Source organism: Squalius cephalus, assembly GCF_949319135.1.
Source record: "Squalius cephalus genome assembly, chromosome: 15".
In the NCBI taxonomy this organism is placed as follows: Eukaryota; Metazoa; Chordata; class Actinopteri; order Cypriniformes; family Leuciscidae; genus Squalius; species Squalius cephalus.
In genome coordinates, this window is record NC_137136.1 from 19,186,227 (window position 1) to 19,205,658 (window position 19,432).

Sequence of the window (19,432 nt, forward strand, 5' to 3'; positions counted from 1 at the left end):
TAGTATGTTGTCCTACTACGCATCAAGCATGGGGTTAGACGAGTACGTCAGGCCACGCCCCTTCCATCCAGCTGGTGGCAACATGCTTGATGACTTCATCGCTGAGTTTGATCATTGGCTCGTCACGGTGGCCCTTCTGGCCAATCGCACAGCGGTACGATGACGTCACCTCCAAAATCCTGCAAGGGTTGTATGGATGGGGCGGGGCACAACGGCACATACGTTAGAGACAGCGGAATGCGGCGCAACGATTGGCTCTCGCACACGAGGTGAGGGGCTGTTGCTGAGAGAAAAGAGAGGCAGAGTAGAAAAAAAATCGAGAGCGAGAGCGTCAACAGTGTCCATCCCGTATTCATAGTAGTGTGAAAGTGAAACGGTTAGTCAGAGACCCGCACAAGAGGAACGTTATTGTGATTAGACGAATCAATTTAGTGATTTTGCCTTTCTATTTCATCCTCAGAACTTGATAGACGACTAAATTTGTTTCATTTGCAAACGGTATTAAAAAATGAATAAATAAAAAAAACCCGAGTTGATCAAATTAAAACTAAACTAAAGATTATTGAGAAAACTATTGATTTTAAAGTGATGTGTAGTGCTGTCGCTTGTGGTAAACACGCACCTTTATTTAGGTAGCGAAGACTCGTATCGCGTTATTGGTCCGCGCTTCTTGAACACCTCCCTAGTGCCCGCCCACACCCTGTTCCTATGGTTCCCAGCGCGCTCATTGGATACTGTAACTTTTGGAGCGAGCGCCGGCTTGCTATCTAGCCTCGTTGCGATTGACCCAAAGTACCTGGCAATCAAACAGAATAAGCCAATGAGAGACGCCTCTGAGTTTGTGCGGTCTCATCCATAGGCTACTGTATCTGTCAGTGCGCGCTGATTGGCCAGGCTGGCCAGCTGTTAGTGGTTCATTCACCATTTTGTGACTGTAGTGGAAAAGGGATTCACATAGTTTTTAATCCCTGTCTGAGTTGCTGTTGGGAGGGGGGCAAAGATGTTTTACGGAGGACCGATATAAAGTAAAATTCCCGACAGACAGAAGACATGTATGGACGTTGCACGCCACTTCAGACGAAAGGACAGAGCCCATCTGGAATTTGCACCGTAAATTCATCGGTTACCTCCTAAATATTTCTGCTTGTTTTGGTAAGTAGTTATTACTCAGAAGAACCCACCGCTAATATTAGTGGCAATCCGTTTTTTAGACATGACTGTTGTGTGCAAAGACAAATGGAGAACAAACCAGCTCACTAAAATATCAAGGAAGGACCCAGAGCAAGAAGAAGGGAGGGGGTGGGGATGCAGAGTTAAACTTCGTCAAATGTTTTTAAAGACAGCGTTCAAACCAAGCTTTTGGTTGATTCAATAAGTTACTCCTTTCCGAATTGTTTTGACTGAATGGCATGAGTTTGAGCAACTTGAACAGAGCAGACTGGCACTCATGCACTGCGTTACGCACTGGCAGGATTACGCTCGAGGAAGGATTGCACTACAGTACTAGCGAGTAACAACGTCACGGCGCCAATGTAAAAACAAACAAATTAATAGTTCACTCCGCATCTGACACTATTACTCGGACTTACTACGCGCTGTCATCGGCTCATTACCAGGACGGCTCTTAAAGGTGGATAATTTGCAACTTTTGCTGCACGTACGTCCTTATAAACATGAACAACCTTTGCGTAGTGTGCACGTAAGTACGAGTGTGTTTGAACACATTTTAAAATCTTTCTTTTACTCTCTCACAAGGCCCTGCTTGTCTAATGTAGCTGTTTCGAGTCCTTGGCATAGTACTCCCGTGCCGTGACATTGCGAAGCGCTGCGAGTACTAGTACTACCACCGGCGGCTTCCGTGCGCACTCTGACGGTATACGCTTTTTATTGTTGTGCATTATTCCAGCGGCTCACCTCACAGTCCATACATTTCGGAATACACCCTTATAGAATTATAAAACAGCCTTTAATCCGAACAACAGTTTTGTAGTCAATTAATATTGTAATATATTTTTTAAAAAGTACAATTCAGTCCACACGGGCCTCCTTCAATAGAGTCTTGTTGATACAAGTGGCTTCACGTTACACTGTTACTCTGAGATTTTGCCATTTTAAGAGATGCACGTAAATATAATGCACTCTGATGTTAAAGAGTGTGTCCATAACGATGGCTCAGTTTGCCTGCATTAACACCATCCGTCAACTCATTTTTCATCAGGTCATATGTGCCACTATGTATGCTTTTAGTAATGGTAGGTGTGTGCCACTTTTGGTCATGGTGGATAAATGAGTGATATGCTTCCATGTCTGACTGATGGTGGTGGAGTGTTTATGGGATGTTGTTTTGGACAGCCTTGCTTCTACGTCACCCTCTACATGTACTGCTTCAGCATCCATACAGTACGCACTACATGTTTAAGTGTAATAATTATGTTTAGCTACTGATTTGAAAGTGTTTGAACTCTTTTGCAGGGTATTTTTGGAGTGTAAACTGCTCGACTGCTGATTTTTCAAAGAGCGTGGCATGTGTCCCTGATGCCCCTGTGTCTGTCGTCTCTTGAGTTTCTCCATGTTTTTACTGTTTCATGTGTGTGACTGTAACACCTCCTTTGGTGACCCACTTTAAATAGTCCAAATAAAGCAGGTAATACAGTTGGAGATGGTCATGCTTTTTTGGAGGAACGAAGTCATAGCACCCATGCATGCCCCTGAGCTGCACGGCACTGCACTGCTGCAGCCCTGCACCCTCCTGTATGCCCCAGAATGCACATTTGCAGAACAATCTGTGAATGAGCACAAAATGAGTGTTGATACGCAATGTGTTTTGTGGAGTGGGCAGATCGTCGACTTGACAATTGCACATATTGTGGTGTATGGCACTGTCGTGGGTGGTTTTTGTTGCTGTTTTTATTTGGTAATCTGCAGTTTTTATGTTTATTTTGCTTCGTAACACGGCGCTGGAGCGACTCACCGCAAGACTTATTCTTCAATTAAATCCGAGTATTGTGACAGGCTGGCATACTGGCATCACCACTGCGTGTGAGTCTGTGTCCCCCTTTTCTGTTACCCTGTCTCACATCGGTTCGAATATATAGATAGGTGCTTTTTTGACCCCTGAGGGCAAAGAGTGTATAGATGATACACGGTTGTATGTTCATTTGAGCAAACAGTTGCTTTATTGACAACTGGTCCACCGTATGTGTGATCTTGCGTGTTTGTGTTTGGCATTGGTGTGTGACGCACAGTATATGTAGGCTTAGATTTTTTTTTTGTCATTAATAGGCTAATTGTGCAATATCAGTAAGTATTAATCATGGTGTATTAAAGCTCGATATTAAATTTATATCACATTTTAATCTGGGTGAACTGAAATATGTTCTGGCTCATTTGATTCACCTTAATAAATGTATAGCCTCTGAATAATGACTGTAATTGAGAAGGAAAAACAAATGGCTTCGTAGAGCCTTATAAAGGGGAAATATTCATCGTTAATTCTGAAATAAATCATTTGACCTTTTAGGATCAAGGTAGTAGTTCAGTGACGGCTGAATGTATCTTGTCTATTTATCAATTTAAGTCAAGCATATATGTGTTTCTATTGTTTTGAAGTGGATTAAGGTTGTAATGAATACTGTCGTTGGTCTGAGGATAAGGATCGCAGGTTTTACAACAATGTTCACATAGATAGACCCATAACACAGCAACGTTTCAGGTGAAAACACTCCGCTTAGAGTGTGTGCTTGGATTGGACTTCTGTCATATGGCTGACGTCAGTTTTTCTTACTTTACTTATACCTTTAATACAGGTATCATGCTAATATCTAAAATGCTGAGACTTCATTCGACCAGCTGTACTAGTCACATACATAAGAGTCAGAGCTGTCACAGTCACAGGAAGTGGACCCAGGATTAGTGTGTGTCCGTGCCGTTTGGCATGACTATTGTTGCACAAATTAAATATCTGAATGTTTTTACCTATATAGAATCTCATTTGTTATTTCAAAATACGTTAACCTGTCTACTTATAATTAAACATATAGCCTAGGCTAGATGGATATCACAGATTGCTGTGGTCTCATGTTAGAGTTTTTCGTTTGTAATTCCTGTGCTATTTAGAGTTGGTCCTATATAATATAATTTTTGGATACTCGATAATTGCTATTTCATTAGTCTGTATTTTTTCCCATTTACCTAGAAATGAGCACATCTGAATATTTGTATCTAGAAATGTGAAATACCAACTAAGGAAGCTATAGGCCTGAGATGATAGTGATTAAATTATCAAATGTAATTTCCTGCTAATTTATCAGTGGTTCAAATTCAAAAGACGTAAATCTCTGGCTAAATAGTGATTTTGTGGATTGTTCAAGGTCACATGTTTCCAAGATTGTAGGTTGTGCAGTTTGACATCATCCATGGGGTTTTCGGTTTCCTGAGCAGGAATTTCTAGAAGCTGCAGGGTTCTCTGAATTTATGCAATCATAGCAACACTTTTTAACAACACGCTTAAGCTTCACAGTTGAGAAGAATATATATGATCATGCTATATTTCAGATTGCTGTGATACATTTCTGATCATGGGCATGGCATGAATTCTGTCAGCCACAAACAAGAAGTTGAAAAATCGTTAATACTAAATTATACCCAAACTTAAGGGGTTATGTTGGTTCGACATCAGTTAGGCAACAACTTCCCTTATCATATATTAATAGACCAAGGACAAGTGAGACAGCATGTTCAGAGTTTATTGTAAAAGATTGTCATATCCTTACACTATACAATATCTTTATTGCTTTGGATATTCCACTTATGCTTTCACTTTTAAGAACAATATTTATTAACATGAATTCACAATCCCATCAGTTGTTTTAATTAATGTTTTATTAATATGAATATATCATTTAATTTAAATGATATGCATAGTTGGGTGACTCTAGCTGAATATAAACTTCTAAAATAATATTGTAACACACAACCAACGAATGTTGTTCTTGAAATGTGTAATAAAGCAGTCTTTTGTGGTGAAATTGGGATATGTTGCCAGCAGACATGTGTGGTAACTTCCTTTTTGAAGATTGATCATGTAGTTTACAAGTTTATTACCACATATAGGCTTTTTATTTTATTTTGAATTTGCAGATTCTTAGTGTGTTTCATTTGAACTGTTTTAGTTTATGAATCAGGTCTGGCCCTTAGTATTTTGTGCCATTATTTGCTTTCTTTTTGACGTCCCAAAAAGACACTGGTTACTCATGGGCACTCACACATTCCTTATTGTTTTAACATTGCCAGGACTTTCTGACTCCTCATCAGTGGGAATACAAGGGGAAAACATGATATAAAATTACACTGAGGAAAGAAAAAAAGCTGATAATTGTGGAATTTACTCTGTTGTTTGGCTTAATTTTTTGACAGTTGATATCTGATTCATACATTGTGTTCTGATATGTGCATAAGTAATTAAAAACTATATATATTTTTTTTAAATAATGTTTTTTTTTTAAATCCCAAAATAATATGCTGTCACAGTCATACTCTGAACTAACCATTTCAACTTTCTCACAAATTCACTGTCTGAATGTTCAAAGATAGATTGTTTATAATGGGATCCTGAATTTTGAGTTGAGCTAATAACATTGTTTTCTGTACAATATTCCATGTAGTGACGAGGAAGGAAATCTCTCTCCATTGCAAATAAACAGTTTAAGGTCACTAGGAACAGTGGGTGGGGTGTCTCTTGGAATGACTCAAAGAATTCCCCAATTCTCCTTTTAAAGCCATCTCTCACAGGAAAATCCTGTGCGTGTTTTGTTTGTGTGGGAGTGTCTTTTTGCACATTTTTTGTGAGTGGGCGGGAGTGTGGAATAGTAGAGAGAGTGAGAAACTGAGTGTAGAGGAGTGTGATTTCACACACGTGTTTGTGTGTACGAATGCATAAGGACTGGCAGTAAAGGAAGACTGCAATAAAATGCATTTTATGCGTAGAGGAGCGAATGTTTGTGTGTTTTTTTTTCTTGCTGAATTCTGAGCCTGATTTTCCCCAGGTTTGTGTATTGCAGCGTGACAGCAGATGCTAAATATGTCTGTTTTGTGTGTGTATGTGATGTGGTGGGTACGGGAGAAGAAGCACACACACACTCGGGTGCCCACAGTATCCCAGTCTGTACGCAGAAGAGTGCTATGGATCCCCCTCACAGCATGTGCATGTTTGTTGATTTTGGCATTTATGATTTCACATTACAGGGCATACTTCAATATTTACAACCCATACGAAGCATTCTTGACAAATTATAATTATCGTTATTTAGACTGTGAAAGCATGCAGGTCTACTGACATCCTATTGATATTTTTTTTATTTGAATACACTCAAGAGAAGACATAGCCTATATGTGGAATTTGTTTTCGGCAGCCAACATGATTAAGAGTAACCTCGGTCTTGCCTAATGCAGCAGAATCCAGGGCTTAAACTGCCATCATATGCCATCAAATCCGGTTATCTTGATTTTGGAAGTTGGGATACAATTCAGACATTCTAATAATTCTAATTCAGTCACACGTGTTATTTTAAATGTGACTGCATGTGATTGTAATTTTTAAAAAATTATAATTTTACATACGTTGATGAATTTTTTATCCTACTATATTTAATAAATGGGTGGGACAAATATGGACACATAATTTAACAAATTTTTTTCTGTTCTGTAGAATGTGTTTTGTATGTTTTTGAAACATTTACTTTTAAATGATAAACACATATATTTAAATTTATTTATTGACTATTTATTTAAAATATCTACGATGTTCTGTTTTTGACAACCATTTTAAGTTTTTTAGGCATGTCAGCTAATACATGACACTCAGAAAATCCACAATGTGCCAAAATTAAAAACAGATATGATATTTGTGTTTTTCCTACTGATGTGGTCGTGGATATATTTTTCTTCTGGGCCCTTCTGTTGTCCCTGACAATGTGACGACAGTGGATGAATATTTTTTTAAATGTCCAAATTATACATTTGTTATTATTTTTATGTGCATTTGCTAAAATTCTATATTAAAGAAAAATCTGATTTTCTGAAAATCTGGAAACCTATAACCTTGAATTTAAAAAGCTATATCACTGACCTTTACCTATAAATTTAACATAAAATGAAACAACATTATAAATACTTTTTTAAGTGTTTCACCTATATGACATGGAAATTAACAGTACTCTTTCAGAACAGAAAAGTAAAATAAATAAGCAAAATATCTATAAAGACTTAATATCTGTTCTGCACACCATGGAGGTCACGTGTCTATCACAATGCATCAAGACTAAAATTGTTTTTCTCAATGGCACCGATTAATATGTGACTTTCACCCGGTGTGACTTTCAATGTGTCCTACAATTATTATGTTTAATTTGTTTACAAAAATAAAAAATAAAATTATTTTTAACTTTACATGAATATACTTTGATCATCCAACCTCACTGTCAGAAAAGTACTATACTGGAGAGAGTGTGTCCTTTGCTGAAGGTTTCTTCATTGTGCATATTCTTTGTTTGCATGTGAACTGTGAAGTTTGTCTGTGTTATAATTTAGCACACTCATGTTTTACACTGTATTCTATTTAAATAATTTTAATCTTATCTAAAAATCTATTTAAATATAGACATTAAATGACTTGATGTCTTTTACCTTTTTGTGTACACAGCACTACTTTTACTGTTTGGTCACATTCATACACTTTGAGCAGTATCTTCCCAATCACTTTGTAATAACAAAAAGGAAATGTTTCTTTGTCTGTCTCTCTCTCTGACTCTTTTCCTTCTTGTTAACAGGTTGTTTTGAGAAGAAATAAAAGAAACCTCAAAAGAGCCAATTAAAAGGGAGAAGAGAAAAACGATAAAAGGGGGAAAAAGATATTTGCCAATCTAAAAAAGATGAGGCCACCAAAGAAACAGAGAGGACGCTCTCCTTTATCGGCAAGAGCAAAAGGAGCAAGAAAACGAGTGGGCAAGCTTGAAGGACATTCACAAACAACACCGCCTGCACCTTCACACCAGAAATGCACTCCATCCAAAGAAGATAGCTCTCAGGACAAGCACATCAACAGTAGCAACATCTCAAACAGTGAGGGGTTAAATAAGCAAATAAGAGAAAGGACAATGGAAACATCAAAATCTGAAGAGAATGCAGTAATTGTGAATAAAGCAAAAAGCCCCAGGAACATTACCACTAACAATTTAACAGATAATACAGACTCAATCAAGATAGCCAGCAATGCACAGGAAAATTTACACAGTAATAGCACAGACATCTGTAATGCAAACACACAAAACTTTACTAGCACAAACAGTAAAGCTAGCAACCAACATGTAAACAGCACTCCTAGCAATACACAAAACACAAATAATACAGCCAACAGTTTAAATAAAAGCAACTCTTTCAGTGCCAACCATACTTCCACCACACCTTCCAGTCGAAAAACAGCCACTTTTAAAGCCAGGGTACCCAAGAAGAAATACATGTATGAACATCAAGCTTCCAGTACCTCTTCCATCAGTTCGATCCCTGTAGCCCAACTCACTCTTCATAGCAATCATCTAAGTTCTCCACACAACACCATTTGTCAGAGCACTACTCCTGTGGTCAGAAATGATTTGGTTAAAGCAGATTCTGATCTAGACAATAGTGAGAATAGTAGGAGAGAAATGGGCAAAATAGCAAGCACAGAAACTCCAAAAGGAGATAGAACTAAGGGTGATATGTTGAAAAGTGAGGTGCCTTCTGAGAGAGAAAAGGTGATGCAAGCGGTGGAAGTAGATGGATATGGGGATCAAGCCCCAAATTCTGTGCGCTCATCATCCACAGACACAGCCAGTGAACATTCTGTGGATCTGGAAGTACCTGAGCCCTCTTGTGTGCAGCTAAATTCAGGTAACCATGTAAGAGTGTCAAGAAGATTCAACCTGTCCAACAATTCAACCCTGTCTGTCCTCCTGTCCCCCAATCACACTCAAACTGAGAAGAGAGGGTCTGCAGCAATAGCGGAAGCACTAGCTAAAGGATTGAAAAACCAAAGGGTGCTAGCACGTAGACGGCCAAGATCAAATTTAAAGGATGATGAGAAGCTGATCAAGGAATGTGTATTTATTTGTGGTGTGGTGCGTGGGTCCAGTAGAGAGCAGCTGAATGTAGAGTTGCAGATTAATGGGGAAGGGACACTGCTCTCATATCCATTTCATACTTTAGTAAGTCGCCCACACCAACCCATTGACCTCATTTTAGACGCCCCACCCCCAGGAAATGATCTTGTGGAGGTTGGGACGCGTGTTTGTGTGCCTTATGGAGGAGAACATGGTAGGGAGTGCTACAGAGAAGGTGTGGTTACTCAGGTAGACTCTCATTCAGTTTGCCCCTACATGGTGCTTTTGCAGGAGGAGTTAGAGCAGGATAAGGAGAGGTGTAGTAATGAGGAGACGCAACAGACATCAAGTTCACAGACTGTATGCGTTGCCCACCAGAACTTGCGCCTCCTTGTTCCACCATGGGATGGGGTTATGAGAGAGAAGGAACGAGAAGAGAGAGAGCACAGAGAGGAGATAGAAGTGGAGAGGGAACTATGTCAGTTAAGTGAGGGAATGGATTTGGTAACTGCAGGTACTCCCAGGGAGAACTGCAGATTCCCATCTCCACACACAGGGGTTCATCACTATGGAAGCACACATCTTTCATCTTCCACTTCACCAGCAGTTGTGATGGTAGCAAACAATATGTTTACTTTATCAGCTAGGATGGAGGATGAGGGAACTGGGAATAGAGAAAGAGTTAGAGAAAGAGAACACGAGCGAAAGCAATTGCAGTCTCCAGAGGTGGACATGGAGGTTTTGCGGCTCAACATGGCACCACTCAGAGATGGTGGAGGACACTTAGTCTCAGGGGGACCAAAAGCATGTCCTCCTAATCAGCACAGACAAATTTTTTCCAAACCTCCTGGGTATCCAAGTCCCATTACAGTGGTGCGAGGCATCTCTGGGACATCTTTAGGAAGTCCACGGCCAACCCCTTCACCTGCGATTTTAGGGTCTGATGGAGGGATCTCTCACCCTATGCCACCCTCTGTGCCTCCTTCCCCTAGCTCCAGGGGTTCTCTGACACCTCTGGAAAAGACTCCTACACCTTCACAGACCTCCACCCCAATTCCTGGGAGTTCTGCCTCTTCTTCTGCTTCTTCCTCAAGATCAAGGACACCTTTGTCAGTTGCCCAACAGAAATACAAGAAAGGCGATGTGGTTTGTACACCTAATGGAATCCGTAAGAAGTTCAATGGAAAGCAGTGGCGGCGCCTGTGCTCACGAGAAGGCTGCATGAAAGAGTCTCAGCGTCGTGGCTACTGTTCTCGTCACCTCTCCATGCGTACCAAAGAAATGGAGGGAGCAGTGGGAGAGAGAGGGAGTGGAGGAGGTGGAGAGAGTAGCTCAGGGACCGTCACCCCTTCAGATCTTCGGGGTCGTGCTAGCAGTGAATTTGATTGGGATGAGACTTCTCGCGACAGCAGTGAGACAAGCAGTCGAGGTACTGACTCTCGTCCACGTCTTGGCTTGCCTTCACTGGTTCCTCAAGATTACTCTCGTTTTGACTTTGATGAATGTGAGGCTGCAACTATGCTGGTATCCCTGGGCTCAAGGTCTGTAACATCCTCATTCTCACCAATTTCAAATCAGTCCCCATTCTCACCTACACCTTCCCCTTCAGCATCACCACTTTTTGGCTTTCACCCTGCAAATTTTAGTCCTATTACTGCCTCTCCAGTCTTGCCTCCTCGCCGCCACAAACACCCAAGTGGTACCAACAGTGGTGTCCCAAAACATGGAACAGGGGGTACAGAGAGGGAGAAAGACAGACACCTGTCTGGTATTGTGCCATCCTTCCACACCAGTCTAACCTTCACTGTACCTATGAGCCCAGGCAAACGCAGGACAGATGCCCCTCCTCCCCCAACTCCACTGTTGCAGGAATATGCCAAATCCGATCAGGAACAAAGCTGTCGTGACCCTTCCCATGTAACAAATCTCTGCATTATCTCTCCTCAGACCACTACTGTCACACACCCCCAAAGACTGCCTTCAGCCACTGCCTCTTCCCCACCAGCTTCTCCCCTAGGCTTAGAATCAGGTTCACAATTTACAGTCTCCCAGCAGCCTTTGAGAGACTCTCCAGTAATAGTGAGAAATCCTGAGGTTCCTTTAATAAAGTTTACAGAACTCCCACTGGCTAGAGTTGCAGCGGTGGACAGGACCAGTTCCACAGAAAACAGCCAAACTGGTGTACATCTAGAGACAGGACTACAGGTTCCTGTTCCAATTAACGCTGCTTCCACTAATGGATCTGTCTTACTGCAGAATCCCACCTCAACTCTTGTTCTAGTGTCTACTACCTCTTCCATTCCAAATTCAACCCCTGCAGGTCTACCTACGCAATCCAGCGCCACTTTAGCCTGCATATCAGTGCCTAGCCTTGTCCCAGGGCCTGGTCTCATTGGTGCGGGTGATGGAGGGGGACAAGATAAGAGTGCCCAAGTGACGCTGCAGCAGCCTGTCCCTTGTCACCCTGCTCCTACTGCCCTGCTGCCACTCATACTTCCCACAGAGACCTTGCATCCTGTGCCATGCAAAGACATCATCATGGGGCGACCTGGAACTGGTAAGAGAATTCTATATTTACATTGAATGCTAACACCAAATATTAAGTTGTTATTCCTTTGACAGATGTTGTTTTGCTTCAATTACATGATAACACATGAGAAAATGGCATGTTAAACTGATTCAATAAAAATTAAAAATAGAAACGATTTAGAGAATATAGATGCACCATTATTGAACAACTTTTGTCTATGCACACAAAATGTCAAAACAGATTGAATGTCATTTTTAAAATGTGTTTTAAAAGACTACCACAAATATCAGATTTAAATCATTAAATGAATGTAGTGAAGCTATTAGTCATAATTGTTTTAATGGAAAACAGTTAACATTGCTCTTCTTGAAGTTATGTAACTTATCAGTAGCAAAACTATTTTACTGATTAAGTGTTTTGTTAGTAATATTTTTTGTCACACACAGTATTACATTGATATTATACTATGGCATTGGTGAATGTTTGGTTCTGATTGGTTAAAAGGTCTGATTGGTTTTGATTTTTAGATGTTGATTAATCTTCAATAACTGCAGTATTATTAATAACTTAAAGAGACTTCACTTTTTTTTTTATTCTGTCATTCTAACCCTCATGTTGTTCCAAACCAGTATGACCTTCCTTCTTCTGTAGAACAAAAAAATATATATCTTTGTCCATAAAATGGATGTCAATGGTAACCAAAATTGCTTGGTTACCAACATTCTTTAAAATGTCTTGTGTTCCGCAGAAGAAAGAAAGTCATACAGATTTGGAATGATAAAAGGGTGAGTAAAAGATGACAGAATTTCCATTTTTGGGTGAACTCTCTTTAAGTTATTGAAAATACTGCAGTAATTTAAAGATTAATTAACGCCTCAAAACCAAAACCAGTCAGAACTTTTAACCAATCAGAACCAAACATTCAAGGTCAAGGTCAAGGTCAACTTTATTGTCAATTTCTTCACATATACCAGACATACAAAGAAATCGAAATTGTGTTTCTCACTATTCAACCCATGGTAAAATATAAATAGAAATAAATACAATAAATAAAATACAATACACACAATTTTTAAGAAAAAGCAAAATACTTAAAAACCAATACAACAGAAAGAAAAACTTCCTGTATTTCTAGAAATATAGTAAAATATTTCTATATACAAGAATTAGCATATGGCAATTCACCAATGCCATAGTATAAGATCAATGTAATACTGTGTGTGACAAAAAAAAAAAACATTACTATATTCTAAAACATTCATTCCCATTCAATTCAGTATAAAACATGGCTTTCTAGAATACTTTTCATCTCATTCTGCAAAATGTTTTGTATGATGACCGTTAAACTGTATAATTGACTATGGTAGTTTCAAGTCTCTTTTTTCACTCCACAAACTATTTCTTTTACATAAAAATAATTTGAGCTCTGTCAGTTTTTTTGTTTTCTCGATAATGATTGGCTAACAGTATATTTCTTAATAATAAGGATATTTTTTAAAGAGGATATATATGTTTATTGGCCCTAATCGGTTTTCTCATTATACTAAATTACAAATGTAATATCAAAATCTTTTTCTTTGTGATATTTTTATTTGAAAGCACTGAAAATGACCATTTATATTAAAAAAATTATTTTGTTTTATTAAAATTTCTATTTAAAAAAATAATAAATATGATTGAAATATGTTTGCATACATATTTTGTATTATTACAAAGGATTCTGCTTCAGTTTTTAAAAATGTTCATATTATTTAGCAGTTTTTACATTTCCCTGTATTTTTCACCAACCACATTTTACCATGACGATTAGTTTCTGCTGATGAAAAGCAGTCCCACAGCATGGTCTTTCTGTCACCTTTCCTCACATGGTATCTTTTTAGTTGTTTCAATGTTAGAATGTTGCTTTGAAATCTGACTTAAAGACTCTATCATTTTGCCACAAAATATTTTCACACATAGCTGCTGGCCTGGGTATTTTGTATTATGTGTTGTATGTATTTTTTTTATTACAAACTTTTACACATCCTGATATGGTTGACCCATTCTCAGCTATAGAATTAGTGTACCTATAGTTCAAAAGTAATTTAATTTAACTGTCCTGTAATTTCCTGATAATTTAACCAACAGTCCCCATTTGTAAATTCAGACACATACTCTTTCCCTAAATTATGCATTTTTTTCACTTTAGCTCTTTGAAATGCTCTTTTGTCTTTATTTTCTACTGCTTAATTTCAGATTCTCAAATTGCATAATGATCTGTTTTTTCTTAATAGAAAAAAAAGACTATTTCAATGGAACACGAGGACCAAACACTTGTTCAAACATTCCTTTTTTCCCCATTTTTAATTAATATATTCTAATGGCATATCAAAAGTATGATTTTTCAGTGCTTGTAAATAAAAAAATATCACAGAGAACTATATTTCTCCATATTTCAGATCATTTAAATAAAATCTAGTTTTAGGTTGTGTTCTGCTGGGTCTTGGATTTTGCAGTGTGGTTGTAATCATCAGTTGCTGTAATAGTGGGTTCGATTAGACGTTGCTCTGGTTGTGGCACTTGCAGTGCTGTTTTTAGCACAATATTCAAAACATGGTCATTACATGTTGCATGGAAAAAAGAGAAAGTGAAGTAAAGTGAAAAGCAAAACAAAAAAAAAACTGAATTGAATAGCCAAAACCTGAACTGAAGTGTTTATGATTTAGTTACATGTGTTCAGTTGTGAATGTGCTGTGTGTGCTAAGGAATGATGGAATGTCAATTATACAGACATAACAGTGTGTCAATTTGATGGAAGTTGTTTTGTATGTGGCTTGAATGCTAGTGTGTTTATATATATATATATATATATATATATATATATATATATGATGTTTGAATGTTTGATAAACCTCATTAGAGTGAAAGGGAGTGTGTGTTGTGAAATGATAACAGGGCCTTTGTAAAGCTTTAGGCCTGATCGTGTAGGCCTGCCTTGACACGCAGGCTCGTGAGAAGGACGTTAACACAGAGAGACAGCACACACAGTCTGTATAACAAAATTGCAGACCTGCACTGTAAAAAATTGCCAGGAATTTACAGGATTAAAGAGTATTATTTTACAATAAATTACTGTAGTCAGACATTTACAGTGAAATTAATGCATGCTAGGGTCATTTTCTTAAGAATTACTGTTAATCAACAGCATAATGATGCTGACATCACAGTAATTTACTGCTCTCCTTTTACTGTGAATTCACATTATAAAGTTGACTTTGTAAGAAGTTACCACTGTAAGAAATTATATTGTTTAGTACTGTAATTGTTTTGAAGTCACCATAATGGTGATTAGTGTTCCATTTGCTTGGGATCTTGGACCTTGTATATTCATATTCAAATGTCTGATCTAGCCACATCAGAAGTGTGACAAAAGAAACATTTGTTAAAACAATGTCAAGCTAGAATATAAAATAAGCTAATTGGCTGATTTTAAGTTAGTCAGACTATACTATTATTAGCGTTTTTTTCAGCATGAAGATATGTTATTTCAAATTCTTAATTGTTTGTAGATGGATATTTCACAGTAGTAAAGCGGCTACTGAGATTTATCTTTGAAAGGTGTGACATCATGTGACATGACTTTTTTTCTTCCCTCACCTAATGATGCACAGACATCAACACTCGACATACAAAACACAACAATGGTGGCACTCAACAAATAATAATACAAAAAAAGATAAATTCTGAACATTACAAAATAAACAAACAACACAAACTGCAAAATGTGAACCAAAAATAAGTTCAGCAGTACAGATAAAACCAACAAGAATCAAGAACAGCATAATCTATTCATGCCGCACTGCGTGCTGGGTACCTTCATAACACCATATGCACCGTAGACATACAGTATGATATTTTAGATTTTACAAGACATTTCCAAGAGTGAGTTATATACAAGAGAAGTCCTACTGTGGAATTTCTGGTAAAGTAATGCAAGTAGTAACTTTGAATATACTGTAATTTCTCACTAAAAATTTTAACAGTGTGCTGAAAAGAAAAATAATCCATAAATTCATAGAATCTGCCCTAAAGGTTTTTTTTTTTTTTTTTTGCCTTTATCTTTTTAATGGAATTTTGTATTGCTGTATACACTAATGAGAGCTAACCTCTGAGGTTAACCTACAAAGGATTATAGGCATTATAAGAGACCAATACTCTGAAATGTAATTATTGAAATGTAAATTATAAATATTGTTCTGAAAAAAAAACAATTATTAATATCTTTTTAATATATCATGCAAAATTAAACAGAATATACTGAACTGTTTTTTCTGTAGCTGATCAGCTGATTGTGGTACAAATACATTTTGCAATGCTGCCAATGTTTTATGATAATTGGCAACTTTTTAAATTCATACATTTAAAAAACATTTTGTTAAAAAAACAAGTCTAAACTCCTCAGTCTAAAAAACAAGTTTGTTAGACTGAGGAGTCAGCATTTATTTTTAAGAGACAAATAAAGCCTATGTTATGGGGACAAATAAAGTATAGTAATATCAGAAATGTTTGATCTCGTGGGGAAATTTTTTGGTCACCATGAGAAAAACTGCTTATAAATCATATATATATATATAGATTTCTCTGATGGTTATCCTAAGGGTTAGAATATACAGTTTGTACAGTATAAAAACAGTATAAAAATCTGTATATTTTATACAATTCTGTAAATATGTATACAATACAGTATAAAATGTCCTCGTAATGATAGGTGCATCAACGTGTGTGTGTGTGTGTGTGTGTGTGTGTGTGTGTGTGTGTGTGTGTGTGTGTGTGTGTGTGTGTGTGCTTGTACATAACCATATTTTCGGGACTGTTGTTGTTGTTGTTTCTTATTGTAAAAATGTAGAAAGTTTTCTGTTAAGATTAGGGTTAGGTTTATAGAATTAGCTGTATATAAAAACAATAGAAGTTTATGGAATGTGCCTAGCTAAGTAAAATCCTATTTCAGATGTATTTACGTAGCGAGTGAATGTGGATGTTTAGGATTAAAGAGAAGATTAGTCCATCCATCCATATATATATATATGTGTATGTATGTATGCATTGTCCTAATCAGTTATGCATGTTTACTGTTATTTTCCCCAAAAATGCAAAGCAATTTTTATTTGATTTATTTCATAACTGAGAACAGTTACTGTAAACATCAGGTTTATGTTGCACATTTTTAACTGATAAAAGAGACTGTATAAATATATACAAACTTTTCAACTCATCACTTTAATTACATTTTACGTATTGTAGACTGTTTTTATTTGGGGCTATAGTGTAATTTTGTCCATATTTGATGCAGCATTTCCGATAGGTCTCTGCCTCAGTAGTGCATAGAACAGGATCTCTTCCATTTATGTGCAGAGTTTCGAGTCGCCATCTGTCGTGTAGTCTAACTCTGCAATGTTTATCACTAATATGGTAGAACAGTGTCTCCCTTTTCATCAGTGCTGTACTCATTCTCTTTAATTTTTTCTTTTCACCCACTTATTTGTGTCGGCCTTTTCTACTCTTTTCCCTCACCTATTTCTCGCTCTCTATCTTTCTCTTTCTCTCTCTCTCTCTCTGGTGCAGTGCAGAAGTCTTGCTGTTCTTTCTCTGATCAGAGTTTTCCTGGGAATGCCAGCAATTCCTTTTTTTTGGGGGGGGGGGGGGGGGGGTTCTCCTTGACAACACAAACATGTATACATTTCTATAAATATAGTCAGCATGTTATACAGTATTTTTTCATTACTATGTTTTATGCCATTTTTTCCTCATAATCTATATTTTAAGGTGCATGTTAGAATTCACTGAATGTTTGATTTCTATGTTATATCTCAAGGGAGATCGCAGGATCTAAAAATGTATTCTCGTAAGACTCTTGCACATACATTCACATAAAAGCCCCCATCTCTGGCTGTAATCTCTCCTTCACTCAATTGTGTCTGCCAGAGCTGTGATCGCCTTCGTTTTTTTCCCATAGAATGGTGCTGCCACCATGTGAGAAGAGTGTGCCATTACAAGCACTCAAGAAACCTACCTGCATACAGTTTCATAACTACCTTTTTTTTTTTTTTTTTTATCTGTGGTGCATTTCATGGACCTGCACCAGATTCTATCTGACGTTCCTAGCTGTGGTAATAATGTTATGAGTAAGTGAATCAACAGATATGTACAGAAATCCAACATGCTGGATTTCTGGTTAGCCACCATTTTCATTTCTTTTCCCCTCCATTTGTCCTTTGGAAAATAGCTGGAATGCTGGTACTGGCAGATGGCAGCAGCAGTAGTGATATAAATATCTTACAAAAGGGCTGTGTGTGTGTAGATGCCATGGTCAGTGGTCACCAAAGCGGCATGAGTAACAGTACCCATAAAGCTGTTCCCATGGAAACGGGGAGTGGGATTTTTGAGATTGTCTTTTAATCACATTAAAACAATGATTGGATAGGAGGAAAAGAAAGGTTTTGGAGCACTGGGTTTACACTATTAACCCTTCAATCAGCTTCGGCCATCTCTGTTTGTGAGAACTGTCACTCACAATGGAGTAACTGTTTATTTTTTTATATTTTACTGCCATTTTCATGCATTTAGATATGTACATTTTATTTAAGTTAGAAGTAGTGATTGATTGATGTTATATTTTGCTGTAAGTCATTCTTGCTGGAATCAGCAAGGAAAGAGTTAAGAATTTGTTTACTATAATCATAGTCTGAGCTGGAAGGTTTTGGCCTTCCCTCATTGGCTGTTGCCAGGAGCTCCGCACAAGCTCAGTGGCTGAGAATGAAGAGCCCCTCCCATTGCTCTGACATTGTGTTATATAGAGGAGACATGTCTCTTAATAACCCATTCTTACTTCAGTATGATGTGCATGGATTTCAGTACATCAGTTGAGACTGTGTAAATACGTGTGCCCACATAATCACGTTTTCTATCATAAGTCCTTATTTCTTAGTCCATTTGCAGACTTTTTGTCTGTCGTTCGATTACCATCTTCCCACATACAGCGAGCGAGGCCCTGTTTTCACAACTTTCACAACTCCCTCCTCCCCTCCTCTCCATAGAATGACTCTTGTTCTATTTTTACTCACCTGACTTGCACAGTTTCCCCTTCCCACCCATTTTCCCTCTCTTTTCTCAAACATTCCACGACCACTGATATTTTTTTTCATCCACTTTTGAGTGTCTTTCTGTTTCATACTAGTGTATGTAATGTGTAGGATAATTTTCTGGCAGAAATATAGAGTGGAATGTATTACTCAAGTAATAGTATGTGGTAACATTATAATATTATTTGGTCACTGTGTTTGTGTGGAAAATGTTACTACGCTTATGTCTACAATGTCTCTGTATTTTCTCTCTCTCACACACAAATCTTCCCCATTGTAGCGTGACTGTTTGTGAGGGGACTGCCTGACACTGGGCACATGGCCAATACCCCTCTGACCCATACAAACAAACCAGTCAGTGAACTCAGCACACACACATAGACCCACACACCGGCCTGCTGACACTCATAGGCGCCGTGAGCATGCCCCTGTCATGCTGCCTGAGAGTTGTATACACTGATAATAGTGTTTTTTACAGTCACCTAACCACTATCAGCCAATTCAGTGGTCAATGTCCTGTTGGCAGTAAGTGTGGTCACAAGTTTATTCTCTGACCTATATTACTGCACTCAACCAAAACAAAGTTCGCTGTACTTTTTTAGTATATACTATATATAGTAAAAGATGGGGAAACACGATGGCATGTGAAG

The 19,432-nt window shown here is 37.9% G+C and overlaps 1 protein-coding gene across 1 annotated transcript in view; it reads left to right on the forward strand.

The window, feature by feature from the left end:
- Positions 1 to 385: 385 nt before the first annotated feature.
- Positions 386 to 19,432, forward strand: part of cicb (capicua transcriptional repressor b) — a 43,745-nt gene continuing 24,698 nt past the window's right edge. The window contains exons 1-2 of the mRNA XM_079895911.1: positions 386 to 1,152; positions 7,827 to 11,691. Of these exons, the coding sequence (XP_079752037.1) occupies positions 7,929 to 11,691 (3,763 nt within the window). The 5' untranslated portion in view covers positions 386 to 1,152; positions 7,827 to 7,928. The remainder of the gene's footprint in view (positions 1,153 to 7,826; positions 11,692 to 19,432) is intronic.